General features: G+C 41.4%; 1 protein-coding gene across 1 annotated transcript in view; it reads right to left on the reverse strand.

Moving 5' to 3' along the window:
* LOC125889685 (spermatid perinuclear RNA-binding protein-like) overlaps window positions 1-15,507 on the reverse strand; it is a 140,264-nt gene that overhangs the window by 73,567 nt on the left and 51,190 nt on the right. The window contains exons 2-4 of the mRNA XM_049577728.1: window positions 14,323-14,440; window positions 3,707-3,933; window positions 873-1,038 (exon numbers count right to left, since the gene is read on the reverse strand). Of these exons, the coding sequence (XP_049433685.1) occupies window positions 873-1,038; window positions 3,707-3,933; window positions 14,323-14,325 (396 nt within the window). The 5' untranslated portion in view covers window positions 14,326-14,440. The remainder of the gene's footprint in view (window positions 1-872; window positions 1,039-3,706; window positions 3,934-14,322; window positions 14,441-15,507) is intronic.

Consider the following 15,507-nt stretch of genomic DNA (forward strand, 5'->3'; position numbering starts at 1 on the left):
GCTGAGATGCTTTGGTTGCGTCCGGCTGCTATGATATGGAATCTCCGCAGAAGTTCACATGTCGGCACAAGGTAGAGTGCTTTCTTTGGATGAGGGGAAGGCTGAAGCACGCAGGGAGAGAGGATGCACCCGCCGGTCTGTGTGGGTTCATTAGAGGAAACAATATATATGCAGTGTGCATTCATACTGCATTGCATATTTTAGAAGAATCTACCAGTGAGGACTGCAGAGTGCAGCCAGCTGAAACGTCTCCTGGTTAGAATTCCTTCAGTGTTGAGATGAATTATCCACAGAGGTCTCTTCCTCTCCCTCTGGCAACCAAAAATGTATTCAAGATGTCCATCCAGGTGCCATCAGTATGTGTTTTGTAATGACTTTACATGCTTGTTTTACTGACTACTTGTCTGCTTTTTACAATGGAGGACCTGCTCCCTGTGTAGATATAAACGGCTCATTGTAAGGTAACGAAAACACAACAATTCTTATTTTCAGGTGATTATACACTAAAGAAAACATACTTATTATATCATATTATATATCTGCTAATGTATCCGCCTAAATCCTGCACACTGGACCTTTAAACACAACATACTGTCGACCATTTGTATCATTTCTATGATAATCAAGTCCTGCTTTGCTTCAGCGTGTCAGCGTGTCTCCTCTCCAATGTCAACTCACAAACTCTTGTACTTTTATCACATGAAGAACTTTCTGGTTGTTCTCCGAGGAAAAGTGTTTCGTCTGAAGCTCACATCACAAAGATGTCTTTTTAAATGCACCCCCCCACCTGACAAGGTTGCCTCCCCAGCTGTGCTTTCATGGCTCATTCTGGATGCTGAACACTGCGGTGCTGGAGATGTGGCTGCGTGTACCTGGATCTGCAGGGGCAGGTTGGCGCTGATGGTGTACAGCAGCAGCTTGGTGGGTTTCTCCCTGCACATCAGCACCAGCTCCAGGTCCATGTCCCCTTTGATCAGCAGGCCTTTGGCGACCAGACCGACGCGGGTCACCCCGCACAGCACTGAAGTACTGTCAGGCCTGAGGGCAGAGGGATGACAGCCAGTCACATTCGCTCATAACCATACAGACAGTGTGCAACACACAAATACAGCCTGAGAGCCTCGGATTTCCAAATGGACAAATACTCCACCTCATCATTTCACAGCTATTAAAGGACAAATTTCCTCCATGTTTAATTGCATGCAGCAGAAGTCCTCATGTGAGGGTTAGTTGTTTATGTTTTGTCCAAGAGTGTGTCCCTCCGCTGCGTCCCACCAAGAAATCTTGATAAACACTGAATGGTAAACTGGTACTATAAAACCTGTAACATCAGTAAGACGTAGCCAGGTGACTCAGTGGGATGGACACGTATCCAGTGCTGTTTTATTTATTAATTAATTTATTTATTTATTTATTTTATTTATTTTTTTACAGCAGTCGCATACCGTGACATGCTGTACTGTTGATGTCTGAGTTGGTGTAAGACAAGGACATCGCCATTCTTCGTACTGAAGATTCTGGTGTTTTCAAGGTGGTTTAACAAGACACAAACAGTTTGTCTCCAATCACATACTTCTGTACTCAACACTTATTTTGCGTGCACAAGTGTGCTAAGTGCGTTCGCACTGCATAGAACAGGAAAATGAGGTGTAGTACTCATACTCAAAATGGTCCAAAAGTTGAGTACAGAATGATGGACTTTTCTCAGGGTCGGCATCTTGACGTAGCTAACCTCTCAATTTTTGACATGGTGGCCGGGGACAACGAGGAACCTGTCAGTTCTACATGTTTTCTGCACTAAGAACCAATACCGTTGGGTCTATAATGATTTGATACCATGAATAGAGATGTACTGATACCAATTTTTCCTTACAGATACCAATCCCTGAACCTTAAGTATCTGCCGATACGAGTACCGATCCGATACCAGTGCGTAAAATAAAAATGGATGGGATATGAATTGTTGTATGTCTCAACTCCTAAAAATCTCTGTAAAATATAAGGAAAAAAATCCATAATAGTAGAATGAATGCCATAAAACTTTTTTTTAAATTGTTATTATCCAGTGTTGACACAGATCAAGACACAGGTTAAAGTGCAGCCACACCATTTGGTAAAAAAGACATTTCAAAGGCTACAGTAGAATGCTTTTTAAACTCCGCTCCATTTGCGTTTCATTTGCCTGTAGCGTGTGCATGCGGCATTACATGGTATCGGATTGGTCATAGGTTGCACTCGCTGATACACCTTTCATATATCAATCATAATGACCCAATGATATGATATATTTAAAAACATGTCACTGCAGAATGAGAGTCCTTTAACTTTTGAATTTTCAGCAGTAACACTTCTGGACTTCTGCCTGCGCACATTTTTGATTGCACATATTTTCACACGTTGGTGTTATTGATGCTTCTTTAATTACTGATCTGAGTACTTCTTCTGATGTCGACCCTCTCAGCTACACAGACGCTGAACGAACGGTTTGAGCTTCAGGAAATATCTTTTTTTAGTGAAACTTAATTAAAATGCTTTTCATATTTTCTGTCATCATTTCATTAACATTTAAATTCACTGTCATTAAAAACTGATTAAAAATGTAAGAAATAGGTCGTTAAAAACGGAACTTTAATTTAAAAATGATTTCAAAAATACCACCTTTGAAAACATTGTTCAGTTAAAGAAAAACTGTCTGTTTATTTATCTAGGGTAACAAGTAACATGACTAGAGTTTGGGGGTTGCACCTGTTGCATTATGGGCTGAGGCAGTACAGCAGAGAGTGACAACATGGCTGCAAAGGAACAACATACCGCCCCAAAATGATAATATTCTGCATGTTCCAAGAGGCGCACACGGCAATTGTCATTTTGCACATTTATTTGGTTTGTATCTGATTATAATATTTGTTCAAGTGGCCTGTTTGGACAATTCCATATATTTTCTGTTGCTGTGCTAACTTTGGGACCTGTCTATTATCAGACACTTCACATGAGAGACTATTGTTGGGCATGTCTAAATGCTGGACATTTGTTGAGAGACTCTAAAGGCAAATAAGAGATTTGTACACCAAACCTTGTTTCTATGTTTTTTATTTTTGTAGTTTTCACTGTGACTGTGGAGGATCTGTATGATGCATGGAGATTATTTCCTTGGACCGGTGTTGTTACATCTAATTTTTGTCTGGGCATAAATTCATTTAATCATGTGTAATAACATCACTGACTTGACGTCCTCCTGTACATCAACACCACATTATATTTCTATTTTTCCATCCTGGTTGTGTTTTATTTGAATCAGCTCCCCGCTGAGTCTCCACAGAGATGTCCTGCTGGTACAGAACCTCTGTGTGGATGTTTAGGCAATGAGCCAAACGCTGAGAATTTATGACTGTTAGTTGAGCTTGTTTAATCATCCAATCATCACACGTGTCCTCCCGATGAAGATGTACAGCGGCAACACAGTTTTATGAGGGAAATGATGTGGCACTGTGCTGAGGAAATGGCTGAAGGTACAAAAATAAACCGGAATGAGCAATAAATTCACTTCATGGTACGCTCTGAGACACGCCCACCGAGCAGACCTGCCTATAGTAGGAAATATAGTACTTAAATCAAGGCAGAGACGTTCTCAGGACAGAAAGGTTTGACTGATAGTTGGGTTACATTACAACAACACTAAAATAGAAGCACAAACAGCGGGACATACTTTGTCTCAGCAGCGTCATCCTCCGTCTTGTCCCCAGCCTCTTTATTGGTGGGGGTCTTCCCTGAGGATTTGTTGAGGCCATCCATCCAATCAGAGACTTTCTTGAGGGCTCCCTCCACGGTAGACACCAGCGTCTGCACCGCCTCCAGCTCCTCCGGCGCCGGATAGATGCTGGCATGCTTGGCCATGACATGGCGGTCGTCGTTTGCAAACGATCGGAACAACCTCTGGGTTCAGACGAGGGGAGAGAGAGAGAGACATTATCATTTTTTATGATGGGCAGGTTTTCATTCCAGCTGATGCTCGTGTGCAGCGTGGATCACACAGAGCGAGCAGAGTGACGCTCAAGGACACTCAGAGAGGAAACATGTCCGCTGATGGACCTAAATGGACTGCTGTGAGAATTAAACCTGTGGCCTTTACAACCTGTGACCTCTGAGATGGTCCATGTGCATCAATCAGCACAAATGTCACCAGTGAGAATGTTGACAGTGAAAAGAGCCCAACGCTTCTCACATCCGAACACCTGAAGACAACAAATATCCCTCTGTAAGATCAAACATTTTAAGCTCACCACTCTGCGTATCACCACGGATTTCCTGAACTGATTAGACTGAGGATATTTCAGTTACAATACCAATTTTGCAAGTATGTGAAAGAGATTCTCGGAGAGCTAATACTGCCAACTGACAAGGAATTATTAAAAAATAAAAATTCGAGTCACAACATAAACTCAATATCTCACTGGAATCAAATCTAAAATGTCAATAAAATAGTTCATATTCCCGACATCACAACACTGAGTGAAGTGTAGAAAGAATAAAGGACACAGACATCAGTCAGTATCGGTCCTCCTGTCCTCTCTGCAGGACCAACGCTGAGTTTTAAAACACGTGGAGAACTGAGCTAAACCCTTTAACATGAACAGCTGTTTTTTTTAGCTTGTTAGGAACAAAGTGCTCTGTGCTTGTTTAAAACACAATATTAGTGGCGTGGATGAGAGAGAGCAGATTAAAATATCACTTTCCTACATGTTTACATGTTGCTGATCAGCTGTATTGACAAAGTCTTGACTTTTTCCTTGTGGAGGTTTCATTGCACTCACAGTAACAAGTATAGTTGCCATCAGCTCAAGTTAGGGCTGCACGATTTTGGCTAAAAATAAAATCCTGATTTTTCTTTCTGAAAACTCAATTTTCCATTTCGATTTTTTTTTATTGTATACTTCAATCCCAGTGGGTTACCTTCCAAATTATTTACTCAGATTTTGCCTTCAATACCTACATTTCTAATCATGAAATATTACAACAAGTAGGGGTACATGGCCAACATACAAACTGGCCAAAACATCACTTTCAATGCTTTTAACATTTTAACTAGTTTAGATATATATTTATGAATTGCTGTGAATTACTATGAATTAAGATGAATTATTTATTTATTTATTTATTTAACTGTATGAACTATGAACTATGAACTCTATACCCCACAGGGCTACATACAAATAGAATAAATGATTTCAAGTATTTTGTTTTTATTCAAAAAATCATTGAACAACCTAAACATAAAAGATTCCCTCTTGGGATAAAGTGACAAAACTTCTCTTAAAAAAATAAAAGGTTATCCTATCCTCCAAAATAAAGATGAATATTCAAAGTGCAAAACTTTCACATTTTGTAATATAAATAATAAAGCTTTAAAAAATGTACTATATGTGCATTTGTTGACAAGCCAATGATACCGGTGAACTTCCTGAACCTGGCCGTGTAATGCGCGATCATCATGTCTTCAGAACAGGTAAAGCAGCCTTATACATACATGATTAGGCCGATTGCTTTAGGAGTTGCTCTCTGCATGTCAGGGCCAACCTCCTCCTCACAGCGTGTGCGCACACACACAGACACACAGACTCGACAGAGTGAAGTCAGACAGCAGCATCGAGGCTGCGGTGCAGATGAAGGGAATATAACTTCAAGATTACTCTAGTTGACGACAATTATGCTTGACTTGTGCTGCTATCTTTCATAGCCACGGCTTTCAGACACACTCTACAACGAGGAGTGGTTTGCTCTTTGTCTGCAACTGCGAAGCCATACCACTTCCAGGCGACAGACTTGCTCTTTCCCCGTTTCTCAACAACAACAACAAATTCGCTCTGCCTCTTGCCCATGGTGACGCCATGTCATTTTAGCTCTCGGGAGGTTACTACAGAAGCCTGGATGCGCGGAGCACGGAGACATGTGAGAGACCTGTACTGTAATTGCCCTAGTTAAAGGGAAAATCGATTTTAAGATTTTCTTTTTTTAACATCGCCCTAACTAAAAAAATCCGATTTTGATTTAAAATCAAATTATCATGCAGCCCTAGCTCAAGCTATCTTTACTTCTCTGTCTCAATCGCAGCATCTCTACTTGTTGTGTGTGTCTGTGTGTGTGTGTGTACGTAAAAGTGGTGCAGCAGCCCCGACGCACAGACAGCAGGAGGAGCGGCTGCTGCAGCATGATAATAAATGAGATAGATTAAAGAGCCAGTAACATCAGAGCTTTGCATAACTATGTTTGTTAATAGTTTAGCGCTGCGGCCTCTTTAACTGTCGCTGAGTTTAACAGGGTTCAAGCTTCACACATTTGTGGGAAAAAGTGTATGTTAAAAGATCGACCTCAGATTTTATGAATCGTTATTGGGTCATTCAAATAAAAATCTATTTGAATTGGATGAATCAATTATTTTAACCCAGCCCCATTCACCAGGATCAGATTTTAATGTGTGATATTGCAACACAAGCAAACAACTGTCATCAGAGTTCTTGATTCTCGGGCCATATCCACGAAACAAAACTGGCAAAGCATCACTGCAAGAAACACTGTCAGTTTGTGTTCGTCCCTTTCCTGTTTCAGCACATCACTGCCTGTGTGCACAAAGTCAGCTCCATGATGAAGTGGTTTTCTCAGTTTGGAGTGAAAAACGTGACCGATCAGAGTCCTGACCTCAACCCCTGCTAAAACCCCTCGTCACGCTGCCCCACGGAAATTTGCGTCTAATCACGTCTTTACTTTGACTTTAGATGTAATTCACTTGTGCAAATTGTTTTAGTCACTCCTGGTGTGGACACAACATAAACCATTTTGTGCACTGAAGAGTTCTGTTTTTCCGTCAGTTTGAATTTAGTTATGGCGTCGATTTCTTAGAGACAGAATGTTGCAAACCAAACCAGATTTATTCCAGCCTTTGGTTAATCAGTCGCCCCCTCACTACGATGCCTCCAAGCCTGGTTATAAAATCTAGAGGAGAATCTGAAGTGTTCAGCAGCTACATATAGGGGTAAACTCCAGGTGTCCACATACTTTTGGCCACACAGTCTAAGCGCCAGTCTCCGCCTCTTGACTGATGTCTTATTTTTCTAATATTTCACATACATTCATCTGCTTGTGATCAGCTGTTTTAAAGGTCATCGATACTGAACGATCAGGAAACTGGTTTGAAGGTTAAGAGACAGATCATCTTCATCATCATCATCATCGTCATTCATCAAAGCAGTGCTGGGTCTGGGTAATTACACAGAAACTAATCTGAGAGCGTTTGACTGTTGCTGCAGGAAGCAGCCGAAATGTAGAGCAAAATAGATTTCTTTGAACTTGAACACAGTGTTTTTAATTCAGCTCCTGGTGTTGTTTTCCTTCGACTTCCTTCCTCAGACATTCTGGTGCAAAGGCAGGAGCTTGTTTTGGGTGTCAGAGAGGCTCGTCGCAGTCTGCACGATGACAGCAACACCTGAAGCGACCTGAGCTGCTGCCAATCTCCGCGTGGCCTAGATACAGCCTCCGTTACTTAACATTAACATTTATGACATGTACTTAGAGGGATGGAGCCCATCTCTGCGAGGGGAGAGGGGGAAAAACGCCTGATGTGCAAAATTAGCTTGGCGCTCATTTTTACAAGCCTGAGTGCGTCCGCCGGTCGTCCGAGCATCACACCGCGCTTACAGTCCAAGGTCAAACTGCTATCTCTCTCAGTCATCCCTCCCTCTTCAACTCCAATCCTCTCTTTCCCCCCTTTTCCTGTCCTCCCTCTCTCCCCGCCCGCAGCGTGTAAGCACACCCTCATTACGGTGAGTTATTTATGATGGTGCTTTAATAATTCATGGCCAAGAGTCTCGGGGGCTTGTGCTGGAGTTGCGAGGGTCATTCATCACGACCTAGCTAATCTCTCGCTGAACTGCCGGGGGCATTCCAGGCTGTGTAGCGGCAAGTGTGGGCAGCGTCAACAACCATAACACACAACCATACACACACAAACATTAATGAGATCTAAATGAAAGATTAAGTCTTTCACGGCCTCAACACGGATCCTGGATCCCGGCCCGGCGTCAGGCTCGTTCCCTTTTATTTGTTACCTACAAGACAGCCGGGTGTTCAGGCTCGCACCGCAATTACAAGCTAATGACATTCACTGCTTTAATTAATTGCATTGCAGGGTTTGTCGGTGGATGCCATTTACTTAAATCTGACACACGCATCAGAAATAATTCCTCTCACATTTTCTCTCTATGACATCTGACACCAGGTTTACAGTACAGATGAAGGGTACTGAGCATCTGTGAAGGCAACACATTAGCAGCACATACACAGACTTCAAACTTACATTATGCAACGAAAAACATTCATCCCCATGGTGTGCCTATGAATAACACACATTATGATATACAGGAAAACACAGGAAAAGGAAACCATTTAATCAGATTTCCATATCCTCAAAATAACTGCTATTAACACGTCCTATTGTGATAAGAAATCACTAGTGTTACAGCTGTTTTGATGAGACCTTGATTACCATCGTGGATGATCATGTAAAAGCTCTCAACTTTATTATATATACAACATTATCTTGATGTGAATGTTGGGAGCATCTCTAGAGGAAATAAACACAGGATGTACAGGAGGTAAAAGAGACACAGCTGACAACTGATAAATAATAGGGTGTAATGATCCACTGATCTGGATCAATATATCGATTCAGTGATCAGCGATTGAATATCATTGACACAAAGTGGAAACATCAATCCATATACTTTAAGGATACACTTTTATTGCGAACTTCTGTGTCACCATCAAACGGCGGCAGGCAGATAATAGCGAGCAGCCAAGAAAAGACGATGGCTAGGCTTGTCACAATACCAGAATTTCAGTCGTCGTTACCAATACCAGTGAATTTCCACGATTCTCGAGACTCATTCGATACCACGATAAAAATAAAAAAACAGAACTCATGTATTTCTAAATTCACTACTTTATTAAAACTGTTTCAAACTTTAACTCTAAGGCCTCATTTACACCGCAAGGGTAAGTACATGAAACATGTGCCCGAAAGGTCTGGTTAAGGGGGGGGTGTCTACGTTGGCCGAGAGAGGTCACAACATTTGCAAACTCATGTTTTTTGTTGAATATCGCGACCATTCGCTGGCGACTTGCGCAAAAAAAATTTGGCGTCTCTTCTATTTTTGAGCTTGCTCGCGAAAGCAGCGCGACTCGAGCAGTGCGTAGAACGGATGCGGTGTGAATGCTCTAATCTGTTAACATGCTCAATGAAATGAAAACACGAGTAAACAGTGACCGTTTAGACCCTCGCCACACACGACTCCTACTACCTGACTTTTTGACAAGCTGAGGTGTTGTGTCTCCAGCAGCACTTGTAAAAGCCATCATTTCTAGCAAAGACGATGGAGAACAGGCGTTCTTCTTCTGCGCTCGTCCTCAGCACCGACTGACGCTTGTACACTGCCCCCGTCAGTTCCGACAGGAATTGACACGGCCCACTGAGGGCAAAGATGTATCCGGCACTTACGGTACCGAATAAACAAAAAAAACACGGTACCGATGTATTTTTTGCGTGTTGGCATCGACTTGGTATCGAAGTATCGGTTTTCATGACAACCCTAACGATAGCAATAATGGTATTTACTCGGAAACAAATCAGCAGTCTGGAAATATTTTCAGTTTTGGAGAAAATAAATGTCATCAACCACAAAACAAACCACATGTCTAGGACTGCAATGGCGTGAGCTTTATATGGTACAATAACCGTCTCAGAAAATATTGCGGTTTCACGGTATCTCCGATTACAGAATTTACATTATTATCAGTCAGAATGAGCCTCAAAGGAACAAAAACAGAAGAGTTATTGTTGCTTGAACAAACATTTTTCTATTGTAATTGAAACTCAACAATCTTACTATATAATGACGAAAACTCTGTGTGTGTGTGTTCCAGGTTTTTCTCCTCACTGACCCCCAAAGGGGGGCGCTATAGCAACCCATTGAAATGTCAAACTTTGAGTGGGCATATCTCATGCCCCGTATGTGGTAGAGACATGAAACTTTGCACAGAGATGCCTCTCCTCATGAGGAACACATTTGCCTCAAGAACCCATAACTTCCGCTTATATAGATTTTCCGCCATTTTGAATTGTTTGAAAAACACTTCAAATGGATCTCTTCCTAGGAAGTTTGAGCGATCTGCATGAAACTGGGTGAACATAATCTAGGGAGCAATATCTAAAGTTCCCTCTTGGCAAAAGTTGGAAAACTTCCTAAAACTGAGCTTCTATAAGGCAATGAATATTGCGGAGGGCGTGGCTCATCACATAAAGGTGTAGAACATCTCAAGGGTTTCACCCATCACCACGCAACTTTGTAGGCATATGACCACACATAATCTGAGGGGACCCCTCCATTATTGAGCCCATCAAACAAAATGGGGGCGCTAGAGAGCTCATTTCTTATCTAGGCCTAACCGCCATATGGATTTTTACTAAACTTGGTAGATATGTAGAACAGGACGCCTCAAGGTGACTGGAGAAATTTAACTCTAATTGGCAACTGGGTGGCGCTATAACAGCTGAAAAATGCTTCAAAATGGCTAAAATGCGACCGATCGCTGTGGCTCCCCCTGTGGACCAATGTTGGTGTTGTTTCTAATGTTTGGTATGACTAAGTCATGGTATGGTATGCTGTACATAATCACTGAAACTGTCAGTGTGTCATTCTGTCAGTCAGTCATTCTGTCTGTCCCACGTTTTTCAAAAACTCTGTCTGAATACATTGCTCTTCTTAATGAGTTCAGTTGACTAATTAATCTGCAATTTCCTATGACCTGTATCCCAAACACACACCATGTGCAACTGTGCGTGGGCAACTGTACACTCAATGGGTATGGACTAGTATTGATTTAATATCGATATGTTGCCCAGCCCTAGGAAGACCCAATATGTATTATCTATAACTGCTGATATAAAACTCTGTTGTGGTCAGATTGAGTTTGGGCATGAAAAACAGAACGCCTGTCAGACAGAAATATGCGGCATCCATATATCCAAAATCAAAATCATTTCTTTGACTTATTTTCTGACCTTTTCCCCCGTTTCCACCACAGCAACCTGTTTCCTGTCGCCTGTACTGCTAAATAAGTACTTTTTATGGGTTTAAACTACTTTTCTTGCTTTACCATTTTACCACAACATCCAACTCATCTTGCTAACCTTGGTCAAAACTCCAGCAACACCTTTAGTATAAAACTATTATGTATACCAACAATTGTGAGACCAGGGTCGTCCTAAATCATATTTCCACCACTGACAAATCATCAATGCGTTGCGTGGCGACCCTGATGAAGGCCACAAGCTGAAATAAAATAAAAGTTCTTTATACCACAGATTTTGCTGAAGTCTTGACCTCTTTAGACTTTTCATTTCTCCATGCACCTTGAAAGTACACTGTTGGTATGTTCCTCTGCTTCTAATCTCTGTGGCTTTCAGATTCAGTCGGAGAGCAAACACAAGTCAAACAAGAGTTTGTCAGTCCAGAACTTTTGGTGAATCTATTTGTGTTACAGAGACAAAGAAAGAGACTCATCACACATTAAACCACCTGAGGAAACCTAAAGGTTCTGGTTTTATAGGAAAATCACATTTTAAGATATTTGGCATTATAAAAGTCACCCCTCTGTTGTTATGAAAACTTGAGCGCAGTATTCACACATTATATTTAGGATTCATCACAGTTATAGATGGTAATGACGAAGGCTGTGTTGCTGTAAACAGCTGACAGGCTCACAGAAGCTCCTCTAATTTTAACCAAACTGGGTTGGGATATTTTCAGCGCCTGCACGCTGTGAATTCATTCATCAAAACTTACTTCTCACTCAGATTTCTTGAAGGACTGTCTGTGTTGTGGGGCACAAGGTATAATTCAAGTAGGCCTGGCCAATATGGCTAAAAAATAATACTGCAATATTTTTAGGCTATTTCACAATACACAATATATCTCGATATTTTGAAATCACCTCTAAAGGACTGTAGACTACTAAAATATTAAATTATAGTACATTTACAGTTAGGTTAAATAAAGCAACAACTGTCTTGATATAGTTAAAGTACCGCAGTAATGAAGTTGAATCAAAGCGTAGCCACTGGTGCTTTTATTTTGAAGCACCCTGCTTGGCTCAGGCCAAAAGTGTTGGGTGTTTTTGCTGTGAACTTGAAGCTTCTGGTCAACAGTTGTTAGCAGTTAACGCAAAGTTAAACTCTTACAGTGATGCCGTTAAATGTGAGGATTCACTCACTGTGAGCTGGAAACACACAAACAGCTCTCCAGTTCACATATTAATAATATTTGGAAGATGCACTGGTGCTCCATGGTCACAAAATGTGACTAAATAATAGCTGTCTGCAGCCCTACAGATTCAAAAACACACGCTTCCTTTGTTATAGGTAACGTTAAACATGAGGATTTATTTACTGTGAGCTGGAACCACACTGACAGCTCTCCAGTCCATATATTAACCGTATTTGCAAGTTGCACTGGTGCTCCATCATGGTCGCAAAATGTGACTAAATAGTTGCGGTCTGGAGCTCTGCAGATGCAAAGACACATGCTTCCTCTGCTCATGCTATTGTTAAACTCATGAAGTTAAACTGTTACCAAGGCACCGTTAAACATGACGATTCACTCACTGTGAGCTGGAACCACACTAACAGCTCTCCAGTCCATATATTAACCGTATTTGCAAGTTGCACTGGTGCTCCATGGTCACAAAATGTGACTAAATAGCCACGGTCTGAAGCCCTGCAGATACAAAGACACACGCTTCCTCTGTTCACAATATTGTTGAACTATGTAAGTGAAACTGTTGTTGTGGCACCATTAACCCTTTGAAACCTGGAGCGATATTGCTTTACTCGTGCCGCTTTCAGATGCCTTTCACAAGTATTCAAACCGTTGAACCCTCATCAAAAACATGAGGAAATAAGGCAATGAGCCACTTAGCGAGAAAAGTTCCACAAATTGCACCAAAAAATTAATAGATTTACAAAATTATTATTAAAAAAAAAAAAAAAAAGCTAGGGAAAAACCACACTTAAACATATCATCATTATCTCTTTAAAATGATGTTACATAATAATTGTAATTTTTCAGCACTTTTTCCAGGTCTTGTCTTTGTTTGTTTGTTTGTTTGTTTGTTCCTAACTTTCCTTTTTTGTGTCATTTCTTCTTTCATTGCTCACTGCCTTCTTCACGTTTTTGAAAGAACCCTATTTGCTCAAGTTTCAAAAGGTTAAACATGAGGATTTATTCACTGTGAGCTGCGAACACACTAACAGCTCTCCAGTTCATATATTAATAGTATTTGGAAGTTGCACTGGTGCTCCATGGTTGCAAAATGTGACTAAATAGTTGCGGTCTGGAGCTCTGCAGATTCAAGGACACACGCCTCCTCTGTTCACAATATTGTTGAACTAATTAAGCTAAACTGTTACCATGGCACCATTAAACTTAAGGATGTATTCACTGTGAGCTGCGAACACACTGACAGTTCTCCAGTTCATACAGTATATTAATAGTGTGTGCAAGTTGCAGTGGTGCTCCATGGTTGCAAAATATGACGAAATTGTTAGAGTTTCGGGGCCCTGCAGTTGAGAAACACAGATTTGGATGGGCGGAGGAGTTTGTGTGCGGTATCCTGTTTGTGAGTCTTTCTTTGTTTGTGTGTCTGTGAGACGGAGACAGTGAGAGAACCGAAATGCCAAGTGAGTCTCATGCCGGTGGCTTTTTAAAAAAAAAAAAAAAAAAAAAAAAAGACATGACCATTTATACTTGATGTTCGCGATATAGCCATTTTATACATGGTACAGAACTTGTGATCCTGCTGCCTGAAACAGTCCAATATCTCTACAATATACGGTTTCGTTTGACAGACAGTCAAACTCTTCAGGTGCCAGAGAGCTCCAAACAAAATCAGCTTAACTGTTTTGGACAAAAAGGAAACCATGGCTACAGTTTGTGAAGCCTAACCAACCAAGTAAACATTTTCAAAGACCAGGAATACACACTCACCAGCTAATCAATCTGTTTTTTTATGTTACCCGTCTCTGAGAAACAGATTTGTTTACTTCCAACTGTATTTTTACCTCTTCCTACTCATGTCTGCTGCCACTCACAAGACAGTTTATCTAATGTGAACACCATTACGATCAGGGTTTGAGAACACACCAAACATGACTCAGTTTGAGGGGGCTAAAAACACACAACATGAACAAAGAGCAGAGATGAACAGGAGGCTCACCATGTCCAGGCAGTGGGGGGGTCGTGGGAGGGGTCTAGGTGAGGACCAGGGTCCCGTCACTCGGCCTCTTCATGCAGTCAAACGTCTCTCAGCTGTCGGCCTCTCAGTCGGAGTCTCACTGTAGGAAGAAAAAATTTGTCTTTTATTTCTCTGTGAGACATTCAGAGGACGCACACTTATACATTTGTTGCCGTGGCGATACGGCTTTAACCTTTGTAATGTGTTGCTTATAATGTGGGTGATCCATGATTTAAAGCTTACTCTAAGCTGCTCTGAATACGCATCAGCTAAATGCTTCAAATGTGGGGCTGCATTATCAAGGCTAAAATGATAATCCCAAATATCAGATTCACAACCATTGTGCCGCATATTTCACAACTGTTAGTCATGAATATTCCGACATATTTTCTAAACATCTGCAACAGATGTAAAACAAAATTAAAAAACGATTTCAGACAAGAAGCTGCTACAGATTGTTTTCAAACTGCTGCAGCAGATCCACACTGACGCGTATGGACAAAAGTATATAGACACCCGAACATTCCCACATGTGGTGAATGAACATGTGATTCTAACACCATGAACATTAATCTCTCCACTCTCCCAGTTTCAGTCCTTCCATCAGATTTTGGAATCTGGCTGCAGAGATTTGATCCCACTCAGACACAAGAGCATCAGTGGGGTTCAACACTGATGCTGGTTGATCAGGTCTGACTCACAGTCGGTGTTCCAGTTCATCCCAGAGGTGCTGGATGGGGCTGAGCTCAGAGCTCTGTTCAGACCAGTCAAGTTATTTTTTCTGCTTCTTTTAGGAGCTGGCTTTGTGCATGAGGACAGTGATGGTTGAAACAGAAAAGGGACAAACACAAAATGTTTCCACAAACTTTAAAGAACACTACACAGATGGAACTCTTCTTTTTTCAACCCCTCAGCAGCAGTTTGTGAAGTTTCAAATCATGGGGTGGATAACTGATCAGTCCATCCGATCAGAGCTGATCAGATCAGATAGATGGATGAGAGGAGCAGCTGTTTGTGAGTGACAGCAAACTTAAGATCCAGTACACTTTCACTGCACCTGCTGTTCTCCTGCTCCCTGTGTGCCCTCCGTCTGTGGATCAAATAATAACTGAACAGTATATCTATTCCAGCGGCGCACCAAATGAACAGTCCTCGCAAGATATGCTT

The sequence above is a fragment of the Epinephelus fuscoguttatus genome, linkage group LG6 (genome assembly GCF_011397635.1).
Source record: "Epinephelus fuscoguttatus linkage group LG6, E.fuscoguttatus.final_Chr_v1".
Classification (NCBI taxonomy): domain Eukaryota; kingdom Metazoa; phylum Chordata; class Actinopteri; order Perciformes; family Serranidae; genus Epinephelus; species Epinephelus fuscoguttatus.